The 18,817-nt window shown below is 41.5% G+C and overlaps 1 protein-coding gene across 1 annotated transcript; it reads right to left on the bottom strand.

Annotated features, from left to right (window-relative positions):
• Positions 1 to 8,921: 8,921 nt before the first annotated feature.
• eef1e1 (eukaryotic translation elongation factor 1 epsilon 1) lies at positions 8,922 to 17,779 on the bottom strand. Its single transcript, XM_085763214.1, has 4 exons — positions 17,666 to 17,779; positions 16,433 to 16,630; positions 12,866 to 12,961; positions 8,922 to 10,662 (listed from the first exon to the last, which is right to left on the bottom strand). Exons 1-4 carry the CDS (start codon positions 17,747 to 17,749, stop codon positions 10,519 to 10,521), a joined length of 522 nt encoding a protein of 173 aa, XP_085619340.1. The 5' UTR covers positions 17,750 to 17,779; the 3' UTR covers positions 8,922 to 10,518.
• Between the last annotated feature and the right edge of the window lie 1,038 nt (positions 17,780 to 18,817).

An 18,817-nucleotide genomic window follows, 5' to 3' on the forward strand; every position in this document is an offset into this window, starting at 1 on the left:
ATGGAGGGTTTGCGGGCAGGGTCTATCACACTGTGTCACCTATAAAAAGCACAACAACCAACTGGCAGGGTGTAAGACACTTCTGGCTACAGGGATGAAGCAAAAAAAAAAAGAAAGAAAATCATATAAGCTGTTCGCCTATTCTATAAACTTAAAAAAGAAATGTTGTAGAGGGAGACCTGTTGTGTCACACTCATTGTTGAAGCATTGAAAGACTGGGGTGTCACATTATCTGAAGATGGCATTTTGGAAAGGTGGCATCATCTTATTTTTGTGTCATAATGAAGAAAGTGCTAATTTTGAAACAGCTATAATTAGTTGACATGATTTCTTCAGTGATAAATAATTGATTTTGTTCATATTAAATTAATTTGATTTGCTTTGTTGACACTATAACACACAACTCACTGATACAGGTCATTATTTTCTATATTAGTTAAGAAAATATACTTATTTATAACAATAACAACACTATAATGAACCTCTAATGTTCATATAATTAGCCCTAACATATAATACCTAATTGACAACAGTGCATGTCATTGGCATTGCAATTGCAGATCAGCATGAAATGAAATTAGAACAAATAACACGCCACGTTAGGGACCATGCCCGCACTTGGTGAGTATGTGTTAAACTTTCTCCCCTCCTATCTGTGCATCTCTGTACATAAACTATGTACACAGATGCATGTGATGTGGCATCATCACATGCTCCCGTCCCTGAGGTTAGTGGATGAATGAAGGCTGTAAAGAGGAGCATGACAGCTGTGAAAGTCACAAGGCGAGTCCAGCATCGCCGTAAAGAAGGCAAAGTTTCCCTCCCTCTGGCTATGACCTGAATGTGTGTGTGTGTGGTCATACATGTTTAAGTGAGGGGATATAATAGTCATAGTGTATGAATGGTTAAAAAAACAGTTATATATATATATATGTACATGCTTTTGTGTTCGTCTCTGTCTGTTTGCCTGTATATGCAGATCACCCTGCAGCTAAATGCCACACACTGGAATCTATTGTGGGGTCTATCAGCACTCGATCAGCTGCCCACATCCTCCGTCCCTCATCCACACCATCCTTCACTGCCGGCCCGCCCTCCACCCCACCTTCATCCCCGAGGCAGGAAGTGTGTGTGCATGTGTGTGCATGTGTGTGTGTGACTGTGCCTTTGTGTCCCCAGGAGCTCTCTCACTTCAAAGACTGGTGGTTTTGGGTCGGGTCAAAGTTTGTGAAATGCTGAGGCATCTTTAAGATGGATAGATAGCGCGCTGTGTGTGTGTTCTCTCTGTGTGTAAATCTCAGCAGCACGATACCAAGGATCAGCAGATACAGACATGACTTTGTGTTTTTTCCTGCCCAGATGTCGATTTCACGCCACCCTCCTTTTTCGGGTGCTTTTCAAAGAGGCCAGTGATCAGCTGTGTGTCATGTGCTGTTAAATTTAGCCTGGATAAAGAAAGGCTTTTTTTTTTTTTGGTCTTCAAAATGCTGTTAACACTGCGCTAAAACACACTACACACAATCAGCCGTTGTTCCTCTGGGTCACTTCAGGCAAAAGCTTCAGTTTTTATTTTATTTTTTAGGACGTACATGTAGATGCTTTTTATGACACTTGAACTTAATCAATAATGTTTATCTATCCATCAAGCTATTGACTGACCACCTCTGAGATGCAAGCAGCGATTGGATTAGAGGATGTGACTGGAGGCCCCTGGCCCTCCACTTTGACTGTGTGCATGGCCCACTGGCTATTGTTGTGCACAGAGGTTGTAATTCATTTCATGGGGAAAATAAAAGTGTCCCTCAATGGCACACTCTGCAAATTGGTGAATTATTTCGCCTTTAACCTTTTAAAACAATCTGTTTGTCTTCTGCTTATCAATGCCTGTCACTGTTAACCATGGAGTTTCGTGTCCAGGAGCACATCTCTTTCACTGGTTTGGATTATGACATTTTAAACGAGTATAAATTACACGTCTGACTCTTTTACAATGAGTTAGAGGTTAATCTGATAAAATGTGGAAGGAAAATGTTTTCTTTTGCAACACAACATCATTTATTCATCAATGTAACAGTCGTCTGAAAATAGCTTAGAGCTGCTTTGAGTGAATTTCAACCACTGGAGTGTAAGAGTGGAGCTAGTGATGGTGACGGGCCGAGGGGCTGTAGACAGACGGGACAGACAGGTGAGTCAAACAAACAGGTGTCCACACAGCACATGACGCATGAAGGAGGGAGGAACAGCCAAGAAAAAGAAGGAAAAGTCCAAGTCCTAACCCAGAGTAGCATCATTTGTCATCAGCTGTCAATCATAAATCTTGTGTCATCGATGTTACCAGCTCTGTCATGGCTCATTTAATGTCCAATATTCCTCACAAATCACTTCTTCACTTTGGCTCATTCCTCTTTTATTACTGGACTTAAGTGTGTGACATACAGTAATTGCCCAGGAGCCAAATATATAAAGATGACTTATAGGCAGCAATGTTTACATGTATACAAGTTGGATATAGGCTAGTATTCGTACCACATATAAGGAAGAATAATATAAGGAAAGTCAATGCAAATGATTTTAAAACAAGCGTTTTCCACCAAAATCTTTGTCTTGAGATAATTTTGAATACATTTACTGAAACAAGTCAAAGATCTTTGTCTCTCACAGTGACTTTTTTAGATTGCTTATTGAAAATTAATGATATAATCGTAGTCTTCAAAAATCTCCACAAAGTCTGAGCTTTATAACTAAATAATCAGAGCGCCAGGTTCTCTTATCTTCCTCTCCCTCCATGTGGTGCATCGTAATGACTCAGCCCTGTGTCTGTTACATGTCATGTGCACATGTATTGTCTCTCTCTCTGTTTGTGAGAGGGAGTGAGAGACAAAGACAGAGACAGAGACAGAGAGATAGAGGGATGTCAAAGAAGCAGCCATTTGAGCAGACTGTTGGTCAGAAGCAATGCGGGCGTGTGTGTGTGTGCGTGTGTGATGGTGGGGGACTGTCACTGCCAGATTGCAGCTTCATGCCCTTAGTCCAGTATATAACCAGTCAGCAGTGAAGCCACCCTCCTGACACACACACACACAACGAGAAGAGTGAAATGTGTGTTTCTGATTCATCGCTGTGTTTCACTCTCTCCAGCTCACATTGAATAATGAACCGCACAGATGCCATTCATATATATTACACATTGACGTGTCTGATTTACACAAAAAAGGTTATTTACTGTTTCTATAGACGATGAAACATCACAGATTTTGATTTCCCTTTAACTGTAAATCTAGCCAGATATACATGCATGATGTTATAGCATGCTGCTTGGTGCATTATGTGACATTATAAGTCCACTATACGGGGTATAACAATTCTCACTATACATTCAAACAGCTCTATGGGATGGCAAACTCCATATAGTGGAAGTTGATAGTGATTTCAGACACAGCCAAAGACAAACTAACTGGGAACAGATAGGAAACACCAAGAGAGCAGAGACAGAGTGGCAGTCTTTTAGTCCTCTGAGCTTTCCACAAGTCTAAGTTTGCACATTTAAAAATGATTTGCATTATATACATTGAAAAAAAAATAGCTGCATGTTAATGCCCCTGTGTTTTAACAATCAGAAAACACCTGCATATCACTGTAATCTGCAGTAGATCTGATAGATGGAGGTGAAAAGTCAAAAAAGAAATAGCTCAAGTTATGATGATTAGATTATTACTGCTTTAAATGTAAACAGAGGAGCAATTGTTTTTCTATATCCATGTTCAGAGAAAACCGCTGATTCTTAAGGAAGAGTTTATATACAGTATAAATGATTTAACTTTCTTAAATTGCCTGCAGATGGGCGTCCTCTCTCTTTGGGGGGAAAAAATCTTTTGTTTTCATGGTGAAAGTATTGTATCAGGTCATTTCTTCTGCACAGCGTTCCTCTGTGTCAGCCGTAACCACCAGGCACCACATGCACGTCGCAATATGAAACCTTGTTTATGTTCTATGAAACTGTCATCAGCCCCCCCTGGTTTTTTTTTCTTAATCATAAGGGGAAGTACTCTGCATTTAACTCCAGGTTTAAATAAATTAGTCATCTCAAATTAAAGCCAACCTGTTATAGCGAAAAAATGACGGGGAATAAAAAATTCTGCCCTGTGATTTATGCAGATGAGCTGGATAAATATGTAAATGAGGTGACTGTTGCTGTTCTTTTTTTTTTTTCCCATGGAGGTCAAATTACAGAAAATGGCTGAGGGCACTGCTCTCTGCTCCCTGCCCATCCAGGAGTCTGTCTCTTATCCTCACCCACTCTCCCCCTGCTAATATCCTCTATGCTTATTTCAAACGCCATCCTCCCTCCATTTTTTTCTTCCCTTTTTTTTCTCTTTTTGGTGTACATCCCCCTGTCACCAGGTCTCAGCAGTGAGAAGTGAACGCCCCTGGAGGCCTTCCCATCAGAACCTATTACAGCAGAGGGGAAGGCTGGATGATGACCTGTGGGCTGGGGGTTCGATGGGCTGGGGGAGAGGAGGGGTTGGCGACTAATTTGGGGAACATTTAAATAAAGAGACGAGGACCGTGACAGGACCACACAATGTGATAGCATGGCAAATAATAAGTCCAAGTGAACTATAACAAAGACTTCAATTAGAAATTTGTAAAAAAAAATGTTAAAACTGTGTGCGTTTATGTGACTTGGAACAAAAAAAAGAAAAGGAAAGAAAAGATTTTCTTATTTTTTAACTAATGCTACAGGCTCATTTTCTCTAATCATTCACCTGAGTGGGCCGACCCTTTCCTTCATTTTTTTTTTTCCACCCTTAATTCACCTCTTCCCCCCCAGGCCAAAACCATAACCCCATGAATGGGTGCATGACCACACACACACACAGACACACGCATGCACACACATACATACACACAGAAAAATGCAGCTGAGGTAGATCAACAGAACGGGTGAGGAGCAATCGAGGCGGCTAATGCAACAGTCATCTGTATGTGTGAGTGTGTGTGTGTGTGTGGATGTGGGTCTGTGTGTGTGTGTGTGTGAGAGACTTAAGGTGCAATCTTGTGCAATCTCCTTGCCCCAGGTCACACATATGTACTTGAGCACCTACGTGCCAAATCAGCCACCCATCTCTCTGATTGATGAGCCGAGTGGTTGCATCTCGTAAAACTCTTGTCTCGTTGCGCACCTGGGATCCTTACGCAACCTGAGATGAGGCCGAGCTGCAGAAGAGAGAGAGGGAGAGGGAGCTAAAGAGAAGAAAAACAACTTGTTAACTTCTTGTATTTGCATAAAGAAACACGAATGTTCTGCTAAAGGTCCTACCTGACCCATGAGCCAGGTAAAACTCCTCTTCTATAGGACGGCTTGGCTGAATATTTAATTAATGGAGATACATGCATCAGTGTTGACCAGTGTATGCCAGACTAACCAGTAGAAGAATAACCCTTTATTGACATTTACCCCAGTTTATATATGTGTAAAATAATCACAAACAACATAAAATGTGCTGATTTATTTAAAAGAGTTTCCCTAATTATCACACTTTATTATGGTTGTGTATAGACACTATAATGAGAAGGTTGGGATCCTTGATCCTTGAGTCCAAATGAGTTTCTCCAACCTTGAATAAATTCCCTCAGGGTGTTATGGATATACTGCGTTCACATAGGGCAAAGTTGTGATTTGCGAGGTCGCCACACCCTTGACCTTTGACCTTTGACTCCCAAAATCTAATCAGATCATCCTCGAGTCCTTGTGCATACTTGTGCCAAACATGAAGAAGTTCTGTCAAGGTGTTACTGAGATAACGTCTGCATGAGAATGGGATGAAGACATAAAACTTGAAACAATAAGACACTATATACATGTTTATAATTTAAAGAAGGTATTGGAGGTAATACATACTAATCAACATGTATCTATATGAGCACAACATCCATGCTCTCTGAAGTGTTAATAAACATCTCCCCCCTTCATGTCTATAGGAATAACTTTACTACAAGAAGCAGCCGTGAAGGGCACTCCCTTGTGCCCTTCGTGGCTCATCCTTGTTGTCGCTCATCCTTGCTCATACACTCATGTAACTGCAACAGACAATCAGATGCCATCTTTATAGTCGCATGGTACAACTGTCACAATGTGTAAGGGCACGGATAAAGCGTGGTCGATAAGTCCTGTCAAAAGAGCTTACGACGCGCTAACGCTTCCCCCCCACCTCACCACCGCATGGTGTTGATTGTTCCACTGAATCAGTCAGCGAGACACGGCAAAGCCCTGTCTTAGCGGATGTCACGGGAGATGCGCTCTCCCCTCATCCCTGATGTTAAGAATTAATGAAGGGTAGCGGTGTGGGTGGGATGGGGGCTGTCCATCTGATGTGGTTAGTAAAGCTGAGGTGACAAAGGTGTTGGGCGATGAGGTGATACGGTAAAACGCTTCACTCGTACCTCTCATCATTAAGAGAAAAACTGGCACCAGCCTGTAATGTATCCTGCTTTAAGCTTCCTGCAAGACGCTGACTCTACTTTCTTTGGTTACTCATCATGTGATGAACACGGAGAGTACGTCTCACCTCCAGAAATGAACTCAATTTGTATTCTCTGTCCAACATCACACTGACGACCCAATATTTTATGTCAAACTGTTTATCTTCTGATATTTTAAGCCAATATTGCACTACATATGGGACCTTTAAAGACCACACAGGCACTATTGGTTCATTAGATTTGAGGCCCAAACCCATTCCTACCCCACAGCCCTCTCTTCCTAGCCACCTTGAATGTTCACATCAGTGTTAGTTAGCATTAGCGTACCATAGGATATAAATCTGGAAACAGAGTTTATGGGGTGTGGAAAATTTCCCAGAATGCACCTGACAGACTGGCTGCATGGCTGCACAAGCAACCAAAGAGGCACATACTTATAAATATGTTCAATTGTAAAATTGCCATTCTTAACAGAAAGGTTTTCCAAAAATTGCTAGTAGGCTATGCCGTTCGCTACATTTTCTAGCGATTACATTGTTGCTGATTTGCATGACAGTCCTGCTGCATTTTCACATACAGTAAAAAATTTGAAGTCCAACAGCAGCAAATATCTACTTATTTTTTTTACTGATTGTCTGATATCAATGCTTTTGATGCTAATTATGACATATTATGATAAAGTAGTGCTGCATAGGTGAAGGTGTATGAATAATAAATATGCATATGGAAACATGACATTTCAACATTTGCAGTTTCCTTTAACAAGTTGTTACATATTTTTTCGCCTTTTGCTCTTTTGTACCAGAGAGAGACAAAGGGAGCACACCTCTCTTTGCCACAGAGATGAAGTCATCACTAAATCTTGATAATAATAACCCAACCTCAACGACCTCTGACCTCTCCCTCACCAGGCGACGGTCTAAATTGCACCTTGGTTTGGCTGCCGAGAGGTGGGGGAGCACGGCTCGTGAAGATTGCGGGTCTTGAGCGTGTCGATCCGGGGCCATCCCTCCTGCAGAGAGTTGTTCCTTTTGCTTTCAGAAGTTGGTGGGAAGGTCGTCTCTAATTGGTACCTCTGCACCGGTTTCCTGCTGTGACCTCATCACTGTGATGGAGGAACCTGACTGTGACTCTGTACCACTGCAGCATTTTTGAGATGCTGCCAACAGTGAGCACAGGGCCACACAAGAAAAGAAGCCTTTCAAAATGACTAATTAATTATCACTGTGTATTTAAGAGTTAGATTTTAACACCTTGAAGAATCTTGTTGAAATATAATAAATCAGCCCCAGTTTAAATCACCTAAATAACACATTAGGGTTGAAATGATGAAAGAGAAACTGATTAAATTAGTTGGAGAAGTAAAGAAAACATGTAACAAAACTCGGGAAAAAATAGCACCCATTATTCTAATTCAGATAACTTCAAAGTTCACTTTTCTATCACTCTTCCAATTTTGGTCCAAAGAGATAAGCAGAATGATATCAAACATTTCAGATTTAATCACGATAAAGGCAAATTTATCAGTAGGCTACTCCTGTCAAAGAAAAGGAGTAGCTCCTTGAAGAACATCTCAGTTGCTTGAAGAACCTAAATGAAGCCTGTAAGAAACTTTGGGATTTCTCAGTATGAAAACTCCTCAAAGAACCCATAATGGTTCCTACTAATTCTTTATTTGGATATCCAATTATGAGGATCTAAGTTCATCTTAAAAAAATAATGCATGCCAGATAATATGTATCATATTATATTATTTTTTATATGGATTATGTGCACTTTTTTGTTCAGTTCAGCCTTTATGGGGGCAAGTAGGCTCTCACATTTTGAACAATTTGCTTCCACCATCTCCGTCTTCAAAATGTTAAATCTTAACCTCCACCCTTCCAGAAGATTAAGAGATAATCTGCTTGATGTCTTTGTATTTGCTCTAAACTGAAGGACCTTGGTTTCACTCTATGCCATTCTTACTTTACCTAATTTCTGACAGACATTTTCCATGGGCTCAGTATAGAAAGCATCTTTGTTCTACGGTTCAGTTTGTTTGTGATGTTGCCTCGTCTCTAACTGAGGTATCATCACAAACACAAGTGGATCTAGAACAATTTGTCCTGCTGCAACTTTTGTGGGCAAAACCTAATGAGCGCAACCGTCTGATGCTGCACATTCCAGCGGGATGTTTGCATAATTGAGAGGACAAGGGCTTCTTTAATGGTAGACCAAACCATAAACTGCCCCAACTAGTCACAAGGCGCTCTCAAATGACTGCAAGCTGTTTTTTTTATCTGTCACATCTTCATAACACTTGCCACAAACGCACAGAAGGACGTCTTACGGAAGTTCATTGAACAATAGCTCTGTCTTCTGGCTGGTTTCTTTTACACAAAACAAATTCATGGAGAAACGCTGGAAAAACAAGAAAACGGCATCAGAGTCAGGGGTCATGAGCTGCGTATCCCTTTGATTTATTGGCACAGGATGAGCATCACACAACAGATAATGAAATCACTGCATCTGTGGGGCAACAACAGACACAAAGATGTGCACAGCCTGTTAAGCAGATATAGAGAGAGAGATTTAAAAAAAAACAAACATGGCAGACAAACCAAATAATAAGACACAAAAACGTGGAGAATTATCTGTAGAGCAGATCTGTCGAATTTTGTGCTCAGTTAGTTCTCTTAATGGTTTGATGCGCCTTCAAAAAGCAGCGGTAATTGAAAACCGAACCAAAATTTGATGAGTTGCTCCTCTAATTGAAACTCATTTTCCTCCTGCTCTTTGTCTAACTCTGCCCTAATGATGTTAATTTACAGGTTCTCCTGCCACGGCCAACGACTTGGCCTGTTAATGATGCTAATAGCAAAAAACATGGAGCCAGCAACAGCAAAGGCTTTCAGAGGCACGGATCATTGTTCACGTCACAAAAAGATCCCTCGGCCTCTGGGTGCTCTTTTTCCTCTCTCTTTGGCCTCCCTCCCTCCCTTTCCTGCCCTCCCTCCCTCCCTCCCTCTCTCCGTCTTTCTCTCTCCAGTAGGCCCGTGGGATTGTAAGGTTTGAAATGACACACAGTGGCTGACTGTCGCCCAGGGGCCTGGGTTCTGGCCTTGGCTGGCTGGATCTGTGTGGCAGCTGGTGAGCCCGCTGCCCTCTCTCTGGCCTGCAGCATCAACAGTGGTGGTAGTGGGTCTGATTGGAGCCTCACTCTGATCTCTGTGACTCTGCGGCTGACGCTCAACTGCTCACTGCTGCCCACACGACTGCCGAGGAAGTGGGACAGAGAGCGGGGATGTAATCGGGAGCAGACACACACACACCACCACACACACTGACTGAAGAAAAACTAAACTGTCCTGGTGAAATGGCTGGGATTGGATATGACAAGACATAAAATACACACGCACAAAAAACAATAACAACAACAAAAAAAAAAGACACCACAGTCCTGATAGGGACGAGACCTGACCTGCACAACCTTTAGGCCTCCAAAATTTGCAGACAAAAAAAAATACCTGTCACTGACATCGTTACTCCCTCAATTCCCATGAAGGGTTAAGACTCCAAACCTTTTTAGTGTCAGCAGAATTAAATAAGATGATGAACCTTTACTGTACCTCCACTCCCAACCATTGTTAAATTACTAAACAGACTGACATCTTTAAAGATAATGAGCTGAGCTGTATTTTCATAAGCAGATTCCCTTAATAGAGGTTTTGTACCTTCAACACCTCAGTGTTTACTTCCATTTTATCTTTTTGTTCTTCACTTTATCCTTTGTTAAGAAATGTTTAAAAAAAGAAAAATAGCAAAACACAATTGAGGTACCAGAAAAAAACAAAACAAAGGCAGGAATCATGATCCCCAAAAAACAAAAACACTGATAGAAGAAAATCAGAAAGAGAGAGAGAGAGAAATAGAGAAATGACCGTGTGTAAACTAAGGATGAGTCTGATTAGTCGACTAAAACCATGAAACACCTCGTTGGTCGGCAACAGAAACACGAGTTACTAGTTTTGCGGTGCGGTCCGGTGCCGATGATCAGTGATGCCTGCTCGTGTAAATTCTGTTCCTGAGCACAACTACGGGGGAGAGGTGGCGTCGGAGGCCGGGGTAGTGCTGGATGTGGTCGAACCATCGCGTCACATTCAAATACTGCTCCTTCTCCTGAACGGCCAAGTCCACCTGGGTGAGAGGAGACACATTTAAAGATGGTGAGTTCACAGGAGAGCATGTGGACAGTATGTTTTAATGTTTATTATAATAAAAATAATGATTATTTAGTCTTAATTCTGATTAAAAAGTATTTTAGCTGGCTTTGTTATGGCACAGAACCAGAGCAGCAAACATAAACTCTTTCCGTGACATGATTGGCAATGTTGTTATCCTGAGTGACTCAATGGACAAAATGAGGACTAACCCAGAGGCTTCTGCACTGATGATGACTCAATTCAATGACACTTATGGGCAACCATTAAAAAACATTTTTAGTGTTATGGATATAATGTAAATACCTTTGAGGTTATTAAAAAAAAAAACAGTGTGTTGGCTATGAAAACTTCTATAAAAACGCTCTTGATCTCAGAGTCGAGGGGAATTTAGATGAGTTTTACAGGAATAATAATGATGATGGTCGGGTGAATGATTTTCATTCCAGCTCCATCCCTGATTGTTAAGATTTACAGACAAATATGAGTTATCAGGAACAGAAAGAACTCACAGCAATAAGCAGCATACATCTAATTTTACATTTAAGTTATGAAAGCCATCAAAAAATGAACAGATAAGTGCAACAGATAAAATTTGAGGGAGCTCGAAGGCAGTTTCGTAGGAGGAGCGTGGGACGATCTGACAACAGCTCAGACACCTTTGATTAGAAATGACGTAAATAAACAATCAATCAAGAGTTTAGTGGAAAAACTCCTCAGCCTGTTGCTGTTGATGACTGAAATGTATTTTAACAAGTTACAAACTGAGATTTTTTGGTAGCAACTAACCGCAGTCTTCACAAAAGCAGAGCATGATATTGTTTTTGGAAAATGAATCTTATTAGGTGCTTTGCTTTTTAATTATCTAATTAACTGGTATGCGTCAAAGAGACAATAAATCCTGCTTAAAACCGCTGGAGCGTGGTCTGGGTTCAGTGCTGGTGTCATGTTGTTTTCCATGAATTGAACATCAGGACAGGCGGTGGTTCAGGGCTGGGCCAGCTGACCCCGTGTCCCCAAGGTTAAAAAGCTCACTGATTGCAAACCAAAGTGACGCTGCTCTGCCTGTTGGCGTGAGGCGATCTTCCATCTCTGCCACAACCGCTGCATCGCTCAACATGTGATGTCCCACCCACCCCACTCCCCCCTCCTCTCTCTCCATCTCAGTCCAGCTTTTCTCCCGTTTCTGAACTCACTTTTCTTTTTTTTTAATCCTACGAGGCATAACAAACTTACTTGTCCCTGGTCTGAGGCTAAAGACATCACTTTGTGCCACATCACTTTATTTCTTTGGAGAGAAGTGAGAATGTGTTTGTAATCTGTGTGTTTACTGCAAACTTGTTCCCGATGCCCTTTGGCCATGTGACTGGTCTAATTGTGTGTTATGCACTGTGACAAATTGCTTATTAAAGTTGTGGTTTGACTGAAGTGAGCACTGATAGGAGGGAAAAGGATGCATGAAGGAAGGGATGGATGGATGGATGGATGGACGACTCCTTGTTAAATGGTGGTGAGAACCGTATGGAGACACAACAAATCAATCAATTTATGATCAAAAAACTCTTAGGACTTTGGGAAAGTTTTTTTTTTTTTTTTTTACATACTTATTCAAAATCTAGTGTCAGTGATTATTTACAAAAACATTTACATGTATCCTAGTGATGTGCCTAAATGGGTAGCTGTAAAAATCATATGACAGTAACAGAAATAAGATACATAAAGAAGAACAGTGTCCAGAAACTCAGCCCTGAGTCTAAACTTGTCCCTGTTTCTCACTTTAACCCAAATCTCTAATCCACAGCTTTGAACTATTTCTACATTTCCTTGTTGTTTTTACTTGTGTATTTTTACTGTCCCATTTGGGGATGATTATTTTCAGTTTTCCCTGTGACAATTAACCGATGCTTGTTAACCGACCATTAACTATTAACTGACAATATGAAAATCCACTATTTTGAATAAAGAAGTGTCTTTTGATGCATTTAAAAAACAAACAAACAAAAACTATGTGGGTGTGCTGTAGGTTTCGTCTGGTGCACAGTCTGAGTTTAACTGTTGAATGAATACCTCGTTAATAAACCAATGATCAATAATAATCGTTGGTTAAGAGGATAATTGGTTAAAAAACCCTGGTCATATCACATTTTAACTGATAATAAACACTCAGATATTGAACTTACTATGAGCGGTTGAGTCCCATAATACATGAGAATATCAGCTAAGGTGAACTGGTTTTCTGCCAGGTAGACCTTGTCTTGTAGATACACGTTGAGATCCTGGAATAAAAACCAAAACCAAAACATAATCAGATAGGCAAATTATCTCAGTAGAATGCATTAAGATGAGCATGTGGTATGCAGAGGATGAATCGCTGTATTGATCGGTCAGGTGCTTGTGGTTGGTCGCCTCGTGCGCGCTCTTATCGATGTTCTTTGTTTATACAGTACACAATCCCCATTTTCACCATTTCACCTTCCAAACAGAGAAGCCCATTCACTCCACGGCGCATGTTGTGTGAGGTCAGCCAGCCCACACCACACCACACCACACACAACACAACACTCATGACTCCGCTGTTTTACTGTTAAAAATGCACTTTCGAACGTCTCTGCTCATCATCTGGGATGTGAAAGTAAAAGTTTGCGTCTGGGTCACAGCTGTTATTATCAAAGGAGAAGAGAGTCTCTCCTGCCGGGCGGCTGACGCTGCTGTCAGCCCGACCCCGAGCTGAGAGTCGCGGGGTGGCCGACAGAAACGAGTCGGGCTGCCCTGCGTCACGCTGCCCTCTGTTTTCATCACCCGTCTCTTCCTCTATCACGCTTAGTTTAATGGTTTGGTTGTTTTAAAGACTTGGCTGCTGTTGCTGTTCCTGCACTTCTCTGTGTGTTGTGATGATGCACCTACTTGTGGACTTTTAGGGAACTGTCCTAGATCCAAGCTTGTGTGTGTCTGTCTGTGTGTGTGTGTGTGCTGTGCTATGTGAATGGGAATAATCTGTAACCTAAGGGGGTATGGCTTCTCTCCCCATGACTGGCGACTTGGTACAGATGCGTACAAAAATGGCTATTTGTTTACTACGCTACCCAAATGACTAAATCTAATGAAGCTGTCCTAAACTTGGACAGCATGATGTGTGTTTTTTTTCCAGCTCGTGTTGTGTGTGTAGAAGTGCTGGTCCCAGGGGAAGGGACCATCTTTAGCACTTGTACATTGTGCGAAGGAAACACTCCACGCATACAGAACATCTTGGGGGCAAATGGAGTTATTGTGCAGCAAGAGTGGGTGATGCCAAACAAGGCATGAAGACTGCAGACTTCCTCCCCTTCCACAATCAGATCCTTGCTTTTCTTAGCCTACAGCCATGGAGCTGAAGCCCAGTCAAGCATCAGATGAGGGGGCCGCTCTCATGCCACACCCACCCAGCACATGGTTTCCTATCTACCTGCCCCCACCTCAACTCTTTCAACTGCGATCCTCATCCTATACATAGATAAGATAATATAGATATACCTCATTGTTTCAGTGAGGGAAATTGCTGCAAGTCTCAGAGCATCGTCTCTTAATTGTTGTTCAATTCATTTAAAATAATGCTGGCTAAATGTGTGTGAGTTTTTTGTACAAAGAGCCCCTGTGTAAATTAAAATAGCACAGACATTTAACTACTAATTATCTACTATTACTGATGGCTGCATAGTATGGACACATTTTCATATTGAATTAAATGCTGAATGTCTCAATAACTATGTACTATGCACTAAGCATACCAAATGTATGTAGTAAATTCAGATACTTCATAAAAAATATTTGATCTAGCAGACCGATCGGTGCCTCAGGCTGCAATAAATAAATTAAAAAATGTAAATAATTTCCATATAGAAGAGGATGATTTATTTTTCTCCCCCACTAATTATCACCAATATAAGATAAATGATATTTTCCTTGAAACTTGATTTCTGTTTCAGCACAAGAAAATTACACAAACAACTTCTGTAAGTGGCTTAAAATTCATCTTCATACATGTTCAAAATATATAAAATCATCTGCTTTGGTTAATATTTTGTTTGAACATTATTTTCCCACACATAAATAATGAAAATCACTAGAGAGACTCGGCCACATGTTTGAGCCTCAGACAGATGCAAGATGTTTGAGTTGTTTGTTAGCTTGTTAGTGTTAGTAGTTGTGCTAATACAGACTCTCACCCTCTGCCCTGACGAGGTTTCAAGTTTACGTTGACCTTTTTATTCTGTGCATGCTGTACGAGCTGTGACGAGGGGGCAGGGTGAGTGGGAGAAATTTGATACTGATATGATCACATTATATAATTCGGCCCTAATTATAATACATTTGCAGCTCATTGCATGTCTGTGTCAATTTATTTCTCATCTATTTTTCTATAGATACATTTCAGTATACTGGAACCATAGAAACACCCATGGTTTCAATGTAACCCCTCAGTCCAATTCGATTTCCATTGTTGCTGCCTTTCTATATATTTGTTCCAAACACAGCGACCTCTTGATCTCACACAACTCTCTGCTGGCCCTGGACCTTTCAGTACCCATTACTTTGATATCTCAGGTCTCTCAAAAATATAAGGCTTGGATACAAAGACTATAGAAAATCCAGGCTTTCCGCCAAGCCAAGCAGCACGGCGGCCTGAGTTGACCACCACGCTGGGCACAAGTATCAAGGAATTCAGGGCGGCTCCGCTGGAAACCTCATCAGGGACATCTGTTGGGTAGAAGGCTTCAGGGTCTGAACACGCTCCAGATGTACTGAAAGTCTCCAACAATGATCCTGGTGTAACCCCCGAAGTCTTAATTGAACTTATGTTTCTGTCATTTTGGAGATGCAGTTTTTCTGTAAAATATAGACAGCAATCAAAAAACCGGGAGTGCTGACTTAAGACTAAGAAAGGACCGTCCACACACACTATTAGCTGATTTTAAGTGTTGTAACAGGCTTTCCCAATTATTCAGCTAACTTCAGGTTGAGCTTGTTTACAGTCACATTACGCGAATGACAAGATGACTTCTGAAACAAGTCTGAGCTTGAAAAAAATCTGAATTTCTTATTTACATCCTGGGGTGAGAGGGTTTAAGAATTCATGCATTTGACAGTGTTTATCTCTGGACAATTTAATGGGAGAAGACTCGAGTGCTTGACAGAAGAAGAAGAGCGTTACGGACAGAGCTGGAGCAGCAGGACGGGACAGGGGGCCGACGGGCACCAGAGCTGAGCCGCTCAGGGCAACTTCCTTCTGTAAGTGGCACCATTAAAATATTTAAGAGGCCTGTCCAGATAACATGCTGCCACACAGCATGACTCCTCACCCATACCACACACACAGACACACACACGCAGACACACACACTTCATGGTGACAGGTCAGTGCCAAGAGGCGCTTAGCGTCCAGCAGACCAATGGCTGATGATCTATTTCATGCTGACTGGCGTCAGGCATATTAAAACATTTTTCTCTGTCGTGTGGGGCCATGTCACTGAAGGGCAATACATCAGTCTGTATTCCTGTCTTTTGTGCCTTAACAAGACCAATGCACACACACACACACACAGTGGTTTAGCTGGTGGACAGAGAAAAAGGAGTGTGACAGAAACAGAGATGCTCAGAAACTGAACTCTATAAAAATCTGGGATAATTACACACGCAGATATTTTAAAGCATTTTTTTGTCAGAGCAGTAGAAAAGATCTCACAGATTTCCTTTCATATCAGCCTCTATACCTTGAGGATGGTCTTGATGTCTTCCTTTGTGCAGTTGTTCAGCTTGGTGACTCTGTACTCCAGCCACTGCTGCACCACGGCCCTGCTCTCCACAGAGTTGCCCAACAGCTCGGGGCGATTGGCCTCTTTCACCAGGTGACAGGCGACCGTCACCAGCCCCACCAGCGGAGGTCCATTATTATTCTGTAACACAGGGACCTGCAGGGGAGAGGTGAGACAGAGAGAGAGCAGCGAGGTGGAGAGAGAAGAAGAAGATGAAGGAGGAAAAAAAAAGAATTTAAAGGGGAACTAAAGAAGTCCGGTCTCTTTTCCTCTGTGTTGCTAACCCTCCTCTCGGCCATGTGCATTTGTTTACAACGAAGCCGGCTAGAAATCAATCCATGGATGTTACAATGTGTATATTTGTGTTGTCTTATCTGTCCTAAACAAGAGATTACAGGTTACGGGCGCATTCGTGACGTGACGAGAGCTGAGACACCGGGTCGGAGGCTCTGATCTTACAAGGCTGAAGGTCTCCATTCTCCCTGTAACAAGTTTCAAGTCATTTATTTAACCAGCACTATTACTCTGAAGCTGTTTATTTAAGGTACAAATGCAGCATAGTAAAGCTAAAAATCCTGCATAGTTCCTCTTTAATTACTGTGTTCAAGTGATCAGGAAATACTGATATATGCACATTCATGAACAAATAAAGTCTATATGACAGATCTATTATGATGGCATGATGTGAGTATATTAACACCCAGATGAAGGCTCATTATAGAAATACAAGAAAAACTGCTGTGTTTACTTTCACCACAGAAGCCTTGAAGGTAATGCATTTATAGTTTTACTTGAGCCATCATTATCCCTGGTGCAAAACGCACACCTCCAGTCCGTACAGTGGGTCCCTGACAGACGGATCACTCACTCCACCCTCTTCTTCACTGACGGGCATGCGCAGAGCATGGAGCTATTTCCATTGTGCTAACGTGTGCAATAAGCCGGCTGACATCGCATGTAGTTGCCAGGATGTACTCTGAAATGTAATGCCAATTAATGCATAAACCCGCTCGGTTTCAGGTGGTAATAAGAGGCAGAGATGCTCAGAGAACAAGCTGGGTTTCTAACACACATGGCTAGCTCATTAGCATACCATGCTAGCGAGTGCTAGGCAGCTATCGGGCTTATTTTCTAATAAAACAGCGGTTTAATGTCGACAACGGACGCCACATCAATGAACAGTTATATCACCTTTTTATCCCCCTGTGTGCTGTACTTGTTCGGCTTTTTAAGTCCTAAATATTTCTCCAGCGATGAAAGCTCCCGTAGCGCCATGTTTCTCTCCGTCCGAGGGAGGGGGAGCGTGAGAGTAGCGTGCGTGTGACGTGATTGGGTGAAAGTGCCAAGTCCCGCCCACCGGACGTTCACTGACGGGAGTTTCGGCCAATCAGAAGGCAGGAATTCTTAAGTTGCATCAGTGAATGAGACATCATATATTATGATGAAAACTAGGAGGAGTGGATGAAGTTGGCCATCAAAGATAAGCGTTTTTCAGATCTGTGGGTTCACAATCATCTCATGAGTATTTATGGTGAAACAAAATTAAAGTTTAAGCTCTATTTTGTCCTTCATCAAAGTTTTCCTGCTCTGTGTATCTTTCTCTGGTGTCTTGTGCCAGTGTTTGGATTTTTTTTCTGTCCATTTCCCCATGAGAATATGACACCTATCAGTCAAAACTGGGTCTGATACCTACAGTCCAATTGTGTGTGTTAGTACAAGCTTGTTTATATCTGTGAAAGCTTGGCTGAGATATCACATAGGCTACACACTTTCCAACTCTTTGTTACAGCTCACCTGAATGAGAAACCTCAAGGGCATATTGGCAACTACAACGAAACACAATTATATTCAAACTACAGTCAAATAGATAAAGAGATGACAAGTAGGAGAGACACATTTTAACTGTAGTTTTCAAGGACTATAATTACTTAAAGTGTCTGGAAAGTTTTATGCAGCAACTTTACTTGAGTAAAAGAAGCAATGCAATAATGTAGGCTAAATTAGCACTGAAAATCAATCCAATCTGTCCAATTTAAGTAAGCCCATAATAGTACATTATTTAGGCTAGGTTACACTGGCAAAGTTACCGTTGTCAGTGTTAGGCTATATTGGAAATATTATATTGAACTATTATTAATGAAGCATTTCTCTGGGAAATTTACACAATACATTACATCAATGCCCATGGAGTAACACATATTAGCATGAAATGGAAATACTCAAGTAAAGAAAACATAAGTCAGAATTTGACCCATGTACTGTACTGTGCTTGAGTAAATGCACTCAGTTGCACTCAGGAGCAAGCAATGAACAAGAAAGCCAGTCAAAACAAATAAACAAATC

Source organism: Trachurus japonicus, chromosome 20, assembly GCF_045865225.1.
Source record: "Trachurus japonicus isolate A0001 chromosome 20, Traja_1.0".
Lineage (NCBI taxonomy): Eukaryota > Metazoa > Chordata > Actinopteri > Carangiformes > Carangidae > Trachurus > Trachurus japonicus.

Bases quoted from the DNA above. Each gene is read 5' to 3' on its own strand.
- eef1e1 (XM_085763214.1), bottom strand. From the start codon at position 17,749: ATGGCGCTACGGGAGCTTTCATCGCTGGAGAAATATTTAGGACTTAAA. The intron at 16,631-17,665 runs GTGATATAACTG...TCTCCCCTGCAG, and splicing joins GCACACAGGGGGATAAAAAG to GTCCCTGTGTTACAGAATAA. The intron at 12,962-16,432 runs GTATAGAGGCTG...TTTTTATTCCAG, and splicing joins ACATCAAGACCATCCTCAAG to GATCTCAACGTGTATCTACA.